The 10,792-nt window shown below is 28.2% G+C and overlaps 1 protein-coding gene across 1 annotated transcript; it reads right to left on the bottom strand.

The window, feature by feature from the left end:
• Positions 1–193: 193 nt before the first annotated feature.
• Positions 194–7,820, bottom strand: l(2)k09022 (HEAT repeat containing 1 homolog l(2)k09022). The gene is made up of 8 exons (XM_011507266.1): positions 7,678–7,820; positions 7,189–7,483; positions 3,341–7,108; positions 2,680–3,268; positions 1,626–1,943; positions 1,041–1,492; positions 486–936; positions 194–407 (listed from the first exon to the last, which is right to left on the bottom strand). Exons 1-8 carry the CDS (start codon positions 7,817–7,819, stop codon positions 237–239), a joined length of 6,186 nt encoding a protein of 2,061 aa, XP_011505568.1. The 5' UTR covers position 7,820; the 3' UTR covers positions 194–236.
• Positions 7,821–10,792: the final 2,972 nt, after the last annotated feature.

Raw genomic sequence — 10,792 nt, 5'->3', positions numbered from 1 at the left:
TATATATATATATATATATATATATATATATATATATATATATATATATATATATATATTTAAAGTAGTACATATATGTATAAAATAAAATATTATATTTAAGTTAAATAAACAACTTTTTTTCTCTTTTAACCGTTTAACTAATTTTTTTTTTTTTTTTTTTTTTTTTTTTTTTTTATATTTTTTATTATTTATGCTGGAAAACTATATACAATATAATTGCTTGCAATATTTGTTTAAAAATATTTCTGTAGTGGTTCACCCAAAATTTCCTCTAATGTTCTAACAGCACTTTGGGCATTTTTCTCAATTACTTCATCCTCATCTTCCAATAATTCAGCAAGGAATGGAACAGTTTCTGGTAACAGAGGCATAAAATCTTCCCCGAGCTTTCGCACTATCTCCACCTTAAAATTGCACGCACATTTCGTTAAATTACCAGACTTTGAATTAAAATATAATTTTCGTAAAATACAATTACTTACTAGAGTATTTAAGGCAGTATCGCGAACACATGGTTTGTTATGCCTTGTTTTTAACAAAATTTGATATACTAATTGTTTATGCAAAGAGTCATCTGGAATTGCTCCAGCAAAAGATGCAATGCAAGGGATAATAAAGTCTTTTGATCTTCTTTCGTACTCTGCCTTAGTGCCCAACGTATTTTCCACTTGATCAACAAGCGGCTGCATCAGAGTTTCAAATCTTTCCTGATTTATGAAGTCGTGAGCATCGTAAGTAAAAACTCTGTAAAGTGTCAGCAATATTTCATCGATCAATTCAATCCTGCTGGCTTCGTCTTCAAACGTTATCTCGGACATTTCATGATTACAAAAAGTATTATTTCCAATTAGTAACGAAGCAGCGTGTTTTAGGAAATGTCCGGCAAACAAGACGAACAAGGATTTGAGACATTCCGCTATATTAGCTGATAATCTGAAACATCGATCGATTTATATTATTAACTTATCCTATCGGATAATTTGTCAATTTATTAATTTACGTTAATTATGTGGATTAACGTGTATGTGTTATATTACCTATAGAACGTTATGTTTCTTTGTTTATATTGTGGATTTCTCGCGGCCCAGTCATAAAGCCTATAATACAATGGTCGGAAAGTAGCCTCGCTTAATTTTAAAACTAGAGCTACCAGAGTTTTACTTGCACTCCCTTCGACATTAGTTATGTCTAATAAAGTCACTTCGTTATCAACTTCCATCTCACTCTCAGATTTTATTACGTCTTCGCGAAATTGAAGTACTTTCAAAAAGAATGTTGTCAAATCAGGAATCAAACTGTTGAGTTCTATTGGCTGAGCACTACCAAACGATTCAGCAAGTACATTCATGAGCGAAGGAATATATTGGTAATATTTATTATTTAAAAAGGTACTGTATGTTTTATTTATAGCCGGCAGTAATATACGTAATGGAATACAATTTGATAATTTTTGTATTATGGCCTTTAATCGAACCGCTACTAATCCAATCTAAATATCAATAAATTAAATTTATTATTATTATTATTATTATTATTTATTTATTTATTTTTTATTTTTTTTTTTATTGCATCGATCGTACTTTTAAAACGTAAATTTCATAAAAAAAAAAAAAAATACTCACTTTTGAATGAGCAAAATCCGTATAAAGAAAACTCATTCTTGAAAGTTCGTGTAGCAGCTGATCAAGGTAAAGTGACAACAAATTTCCAATAGATTCTACGATTTTTTGCAAAGCAGTCACTATACTTATAATCAGTATGTCTGGAATTTCTTGACGGCAGTGTTTATCTAAAAGCCGAATTACGGCTGGCATAAATTTATTGAGACTCTGAATCGCGTGAATTCTCATGGAAGAACATAATTCTGCGACACAAAGTACAGCACTGCTTAAGACGGCGCCTTCTCGTTTCTTCACGAGCTCGGTTGCTAAATCAAGAATCTAAAACACGTAGAAACGAATTTCTTATTATTAGTTCATTATTCATTATGAGATAGAATCTATCGCATTATGTATTCTTTATTGCTTAATTAAAAGTCTGATGGAACAACGCATCATTATTTGTTAGCATTTAATATTTTAAGAAAAATAATTTATTTTCATTTAAACAATTATATGCATATTTCTTGTTCTTTTTTTTTAAAAATATTTATATATAAATATATAAATAGTATTAATTTACCACTCCTATTCCTATCAAAAGTAGAAAAAATAAATAAATAAATAAATAAATAAATAAATAAATAAATAAAAACACTTCAATGTTTAACTATAATTTTTAATTGTTAATCGAAGGATTTCTAAAAGAAATTGAAATCAATGAAATTTTATATTTTTATTTTGAAAAACTATGTGAAATTCAAAATAATATATAATTTATAACTTATATTACATGTTTTATACCGTAAAAAGTCTTTGATAAAAAAAATTTATACTTTATTATTCTTAATTTTATCCTTACTATACATTCTTACTCTATCTATTTACATTTGAGTATGCACTGCATTAGCTTAAAATCTTTTAAGAATAATTCTAATATACTATAGTAATAATAATAATAATAATAATAATAATAATAGGTAATTAAATATGTAATAATTATTTTTCTGTATATATATATATATATATATATATACGCAATTTTAATATAATGTTCTGAGTAAAAATCCATACTAACTGGTTTAAAAATATTGGGATGCGTAGACGCCAGCAACTTAGCTAATAATTTTAAAGTAATTAACGCTGTCTGTTGAATAATTTCAACCTCTGAATTAACACATTTATGAGGTCCACCTAGAACTTTTGTTATTGGGTCGATAAAAAGTATCAAATCCTCATAATCTTCATCTGTAAATTTTTTTTGTGCTATTCTCGTATTCAATAATTCCAAAGCCTTTCTTCTTACCGTCAAGTATTCATGATTGATTAATTTCGTAATACTAGTTATGAAAATGTTGTTTGGTAATAAATTATTTATAAGATCCAAAACATCATAAAGCCCATGGAGCATAACTTTCCAGTATTTACCATTTGGTTTACCTTGATGAATGTCAGCATTTTTTAATGTATTTTGTATATACATTACAAGCTCGACTATTAATGTATCATATAATGGTTTTAATATTTCAATATCAGCCTCGTTCAGTTGGGCTATTCGATTAATGAAATCTGAGCGAGAAAGAAGCGATATCAAAAATCGAACTATTATGAACTTATAATGTCTTAACTGTTTACCCGAACAATTCGCTACATTAAAGATATGGTTGCTAAAAAATTAAGACACAAACTTAGGAAATTTGACATAAAAATTGAATATGAATTTGCAAATACAAACTTACCCATGAAAATTAACATTTTTTTCACCTTCTTCAATTTCCGTAGGCAGTTCTCTTAAAAAGTTCACTAATTTAACGCAAACTTGAATAATTTTTTGAACAGAAAATTCTTGTAAAATTGATAAAGCAAAATGCGATCTCTCCAATGATAATTCTTGAGAGGACTCGACATTTTTAGAAAACACATGACTTTCAAAAGTCAATAAGTAATACAAATGCAAATGATTATCTAAAAATTGCAATAATTTTTTAAATAATGGAATTCTCCTGTGATCTGGAATATCTGGCAACGATGTTATAAATAGCCTTAGAATTTCACAAACGTGATTTATATTATTTGTGGCGTTAATAATAGGTACAACAGTCTCAATGGTTTTCGATATAATTTGAATCGAATAAGCATCATCTTGCCTGAGAACGGTATTGCCCATAAAAGTAAAAATGGGCATTATATTTTGTAACGATCTTTGTATATCTGCAATTTTGAAAAGCTCGACCAATACCAATAAAGCATGATGATGAGTTTGAGGGTTATGAGATGTTCGAATACATTGAGCGATCATATCAACGTAAGCATCTGCGTTTTTAATAGGAATGAACTTTGTAGCCAAATGATGAATAGTTGATAATACCAATTGGTTAGTGTATTCGACTGAACTTTGTTCTTCAAAACACAATGATACTTTTAACAAATCGAACAAAACTGGAACTAAAAGTTCTTCGTTCTCAATATTATTTGAATGCTGTATGAATTCTAATAGCGTTATTCCTTTCTTCCACTTTTTGCTGTTTACAAGTTCTGGATTATATTGATTATTAATTTTAATAATACTCTTCTTTCTTTTTAAGGGTTCTTTACTTCTATTTAGCTCAATAGCTTCGTCGTTAATATTTATCATGAATTTTAATTCGTCGACTATTAATTGAGCGTCTATATAGATTTTCTTCACTAATCTAGTGATTACAGAAATAATTGAATTAATTTCACTGTCCGTTACTATATCAACGAGTTTTGATAATAATTCTTTTTGCAACTGTTTTGATATATTGCCGAGTTTGGAAAAAAATATGTTATCAATTTGCTTTATTAGAATAACACTCAAATATTGTTTAACGTTATTTGTTGGAATTTGAGTGTTAGAATTTGATATACATTCTATAAAAAAATTCCAGACGGTTTTATCTTCTAATGCTGCGACTGAACTGTGATCAAATCTTTGTAGTATATTTTTTATTAATCTTTGAGCAAATATTTTCCCCTCGACGTTAACTTTATTCAGCAATTCATATCCCAACGGTATCAATTGTTTCAAGACCTTATGCCCATTAACATGCATTAATAGTTCGAGCAATTGTGAACGAACATGTATGGGTACTTCATTCGTTGTAATAATTTCAAATAATGATTCTCGTATTTTTTCAAACTTAGGTCGTAAACTTGATTTTATTTGACAACTTACGTCTGGATCAGGCGATAAAAATGTATATAAAAATAACGACAACTGTTTTGAATCCAATAATATTTCGGTCCTTCGATTCACGAGCTCAAACAGCAGTACAGAATAGCCCTCCATTGATATATTAAATGTTTCGGATAACTTTTTTAAAATATTCACCGCAGCCTCTTTACAAGCATCGTTCTCTGAGCTAAGAGCGAGTAATAAATGTACAAAGAAAGTATTATCATTAAAAATCCATTGAAAAGATTTACAACTGTCAAGGAGAACCAAACATATCTGTAGGCAGTGGAGCGAAGTTTGTGATTTAACTGGTTTTATAAATAACTGGGATAAGAATCTAATGGTATCTTCGACATTCTTAAAATGTCTTTGGAAAAAGATTTGTAAATACCATTCGTAATGCAATTTCCATTCGTGATAATTCATTCGCCATTGCTCTAAAATCATTCCATCGAATGCAATTTCCATAAGGCGCAGTACTAATTGACTTCTTTCAAAATCTTCTTCAAAATCGAATTTTGCATTGACATTTAAAGTTAAACGTCTATGTACCATTTCTAAAACGTAGGTATTAACTTGCAATGGTAAATGGCCTTGATTAACGTATTTCAGAGCGTCGAGCAGTTTATTAGTATTTATGTGAGTTGCGCCATTTAAAGGTAAGACTTTTGGGAAACTTTTTACCATCTCAGCAGCCATTTCAATCGCTTGCCTTGCTATTTCAGGTTCAAGAGAACCCACGGGTACCCGACAAACAGAACCTAAAATTATCATATTGAAAAACACAGATGCAACGTCTGCGTGCGTCATTTGTTGTCTTATTGCACTCAAAATATTTGCTGCGGAAGGCAAAAGTTTTGAAATTAAAATATTATGGAAAGCTACTGATCTTACAGATTCTGCATCTCGTAAGTCCTTTATTTCATCCGCTACAGTCTTAAAATAAGAGTTTCTCTTGGCAAAGTCGGATGTTAATATCTGAATAGTAATGTCAACGTCTGTATCTTTTGTAGGAAATAAATATGGAACTGCGACTAGAAACACATTAGTTTCGTCGCTTTCGTCGCATAGTTCTAATAAAAGTTTTAAAGCTGGTTTAGCTAACATTTTTCTGTGCTTAGCATGACATCTTGAAACTAAATTTATCAATTCATCAACTAGAGTATCCACGGCAAATATATTTTTCAATACATTTATTGGTAAATTTAGTAGAGCCTCAATCACTCTATCATCATCATCGTTAAATCTTACTAACAACGATTTATTTATCATTTCTCTAATATTATCCGATGTAGTTATATTCGTTTTACTTAACATTTTTATTGCAATAATTCGCTGCTCTGAATTATTATGATTAAGACCAGTAAAAATGTCTAAGGATTCGTCTGCTTTTGAATACAAAGATGTCAAAAATTTTAAAATTGTACTTCTTTCCGAGCTCGATTCTTTCACATACATCAATTCGTGCAGATATTTATCAAAACAATTTGGATATTTTCTTTCGACAGATCTATACAAATCAATAAAATAGTCCTTTACATTACTATCAACTTCTTCTGACACAATATTATTTATCAACGTACTCTTTAGTATTAACAATACTTCGTTTTCATCTAACGGAATTTGGGTGAAAATATCGTTGACCATTTTCTTGACTCGACAATCGTCGCCGCTTGAATTTTGCTTAATAAATTTTATTGCAGTATCGAGAAGTAGAATAATGAATTTTAAGATTTGTACGCCTGAATTTTTCACTTTTATAATAGTATCGACGAACCAAGACCTATTTGAAAACTTAAGCATGAGATTTGTAGAAACTGCTGATAAACTATTGAATGGATTGTCATATAAAAATAGTATTAAAAGTACTAATTCTTGAGTCAAAACTGGTTTCTTTATTGACTTTAGGACTAATCTATTCATTGTTTCATCGCGAAGATTAATTTTTGTAATTAGTTTAGCAAATATCATGTACGAACTTGCTAAAAAATCCGGTATTTGACTAGATAATCCTTTTAGTAAAGCAGGCAATATATGATTAAACTGAACATCCGTAATAATAGAAGAATGTTCGATACTTCCTACCAAAACAGTTGCATAAAAGGCATAGAGGGTATTTAAACTATTAGCTCTATCTAAATAGACATTTGTTGCAAAGGTTACATGATTACAAATAAGCTTGAGGAAGCCATTGTCATTGGCAACTCGATTCATTAATGATAGCGGAGGCAATGGACTGCGACTCTTTTGCACCGCTTTAAGCCAATACCATTTATCGCTTAAATTTGATAAATCTAAAAGCTGCAATGCCCTAAAATATTATGCATACGTATTAGAAGATTGGTAAAATAATTAATTATATATCTAATAAATTTGAACAAATCTACTAACCTTATAAACATCCGAGATTCATGATATGGTAAAATTAATAATAAATAATGATCTTTATTGAATTGATGAATATGAAATCTATGAATAAGCCACTCTAATGCTTTGTGAGCTGTATTTAATAAAAAATATGGTGATAAAAGTACTAGAAATTTTTCAATTTCTATATTTAATTTTGCGTTAACTTTTTCATTTTGTACAGATCGTTCTAAATTAATAGAACTTTGCGCAAAGAGTGTTTTTTTAAAATCTTCGAATGTTTTACATAATTTAATCAGCTCCTCTAAACCACTAACACCTGTCAAAGAGATAATAAATAATTTCTAATAATATTATAAAGATAGTAAAGAAGAACAAAACATTTGTTTAGATATTTGCTTAGTTTTTATTCTAATAATACCAATACTGAATGATACATATGTTTTGAAAACCATATACCAAATCAAAACCAAATATCTCGTAATTTAGTTTAAATATTTAAGATTATCTTACCAATATTATAAATAGTATCCCTATCAAGATTTGCTACTTCTTTCGTATCAAATAATAAACTTGGTTTACGTTTATCCTGAAGAAGTAATGTAGTTTGAGGGGTCCTTAATTTCTTAAGTTGCTCCGCTAGTGACGTAGCCATTCTAAAAGTTATAAATAATGTTTTAGAGCGTTAAATTAAAGTGAAATTTATTACAAAGTATATAAATGATCGCCTGTAAGATACAAATGACGCCATGCACGGCATACAAAAATATTAAAGTCTTCGCGTTACGACTAAAGCGCATCGCATTAATCAATTGTAATCGTAAAGTCGTGATTTCTCCGAGCTTTCAAAATTAATTAACGTCGACATTTTGAATTTATATATACGGGACGTAAAAAAATTATACGTAGAAAAATTGACAATATCACTAATATTATCTAAATAAACATCCCCAATAATAATAATAATAATAGTAATAGTAATAGTAATAATAGTAATAATAATAGTAATAATAATAATAATAATAATAATAATAATAATAGTAATAATAATAATAATAGTAATAAAGGGGAAAATCAAATGAAATTTGTATCTACGTTTGTCTATTATATTTGACTTTTATTCTAAATTATTTTCAATGATAATTTAATATAATTATTTTGACAATCCATAGAAAACTATAGCTATTATTTCACCAACTTAATTAATGCTTAGCGTTGGTATTATTATTATTATATCCGTGCACGTACGTTATATGTTTACTTAATATTTTCATATAGTAATATTTGCAACGAAATGTTCAAACTTAAAATTAATTTTTCAAATTTAAATTGAATGTGCCTTCCCCGAGAATTCGAGGCACTTTAAGAGCACATCTTACTTATCGCCACTTGATATGTCGAAATTGATTATTGATAGTACTTAATGTCGGGGAGATCGAACATGCCGCGTGCTCTTAAGAATTAAGAGGATAGCCACATCGCCAACTTCCCTAACTATTCCCAATAAACATGACACAAAATTATAAATACTCTGCACTTGAAATACCTCCGTTCATAAAATTATTTTAAATGTATTAATCTACTCGGGCCTCTTCAATTGCTATTTAATTAAAGGTAATAAAATAATAACCACGAGTAATTGAAAACTTACACATAACCTGAATTATTGATTATTTGATTTCTTCGATACTTTTACGCGCAAAAATATTATCTTTACCACGATAATTGATATTTAAAAAAAAAAAAAAAAAAAAAAAAAAAAAAAAAACTCTTTAAACCTCTTAATTAAATTAAAATAATTAAAAATCACAGTGTAAGATAAATAATTTAATATTAAACAACCATATCCTTATAATCATAATTGCACAACTCAATTGCCCAAGATTATACTATATATTTCGAACGACTCATCGGTAATTTTACGCAAAGCAATATATTTTAATAACATCGATAATAATAATAATATAATAAAATTACAAACATAAAAATTAACTCGGTTAATCGAATAGACCCGTAAACATAACCTAAATCTCTAACCACTCACTTTAAATAATTTTATACCTTTAAAAATATTTCACGTACGCTGCGCACGCATTTGCGCACTCCCACGAGGCCACGATGCCCGGCATTCAACAGGCGACAGCCACGCTGACGATTATGCCACAATCGATCCGATCTTTTAGCCAAGCCGTTAGTCGATTTTAACTTGTACTCTTTGATCCAAACACGCCACCCGCCCACGTGGTTTGCCTCTCTATCAATTTATCGCCTAATCTTTGCCTCTCTATCAATTTATCCGACGACGACGACGACGACGACGACGACGACGACGACGAAAACTTCGAATGCTGATGTGTACCCATGGAAATACCAAAGCCGCTTACCCAATGTATTCTCTTAAAAATAATTGCTGAAAAGTCCTTATAATGTCGAATATAAGATGATAATGATATTTAAGGAAGTAACGGCTAATGTAGAAGAATTGAAGATAAAAATAAAAATTCTGATATATTTTTTTTTTTTAATATACTTTATAATGGAAATATATATGATGATGAGAGAAAGAAAATGAACGCCTTTTAAAGCTAAATTATTTAATTAAGCAAGAGTAACTTACTACACCTACGTGCTTAATAATTAATCAGCATAATACTGGTAATTTAACGATGCAACTATTACAACCAAAATTAACCATTAATTCGCACAATTAATGATAATTATAACTTATATATTTTTATTTTATTTATGCTGTATTTTTCTTTTTTATGTGTAAATTTTTGAATACGTAAAAGATAGACAGTCGATTGCCAAAACAATACGTCGATGCAATATTAATTATCAAAATTTATAAAAATTGTAAAATATTGAAAATAATGTTTTGAGCGCTAGTTTTGGAATTATGTAAAAAATAATAATGTAAAAATAATTCAATGATAAAAATTATTAAAAACAATAAGTGATTCGATTTGTAAATATTCTCACTTTAATTGTACATCTTAGAAATATAAACATAATTTCTACAACTTTAATTCCTTATATCGAGATGAATTTTGGTTTAAAATGTAATTTTAAAACGGGGGAATATTTTCACTTTTTCACTTTCGAAGATAATACATATTAATAGTCGTACGTTCGGCTAAACATTGAATAAACAATTTATTTTATAGTTGTTAATCGATCGTTAATTTCGACTCACCTTCTATCAAACAACATCTTATGAGTCTTTTTATTTTTTATATAATTGCTATTATATAGATAAAAGAATAATAAAAAAAAAAAAAAAAAAAAAAAAAAAAAAAAAAAACAGGAGATATTTCTTTATCTTTGTTCATTATAATAACTTAATGATAATTAATCAATATTATGTGTGAGTGAACGTCATTTGTCAAATCCTGACGAAATATATTATCACATTATCAAATTATAAAAAGTGATTGAATCATTAGTTTTTATTAAGATTAAATTATCTTTATTTTTTATATAACGATCGGTATAAAAACAATTAATTGCCCTCTAAAAATTCCAAGTATATATATATATTAGATACTTAATGCACAACAAGAATTAAGCAAAATAATTTATACTCCATCAATTTTAATAAATTACTGATAAATTCTTACATTTTTCA

Source organism: Ceratosolen solmsi, unplaced genomic scaffold (genome assembly GCF_000503995.2).
Source record: "Ceratosolen solmsi marchali unplaced genomic scaffold, CerSol_1.0 scaffold6, whole genome shotgun sequence".
NCBI lineage: Eukaryota > Metazoa > Arthropoda > Insecta > Hymenoptera > Agaonidae > Ceratosolen > Ceratosolen solmsi.
This window is presented reverse-complemented; position numbering and strand designations above follow the sequence as displayed.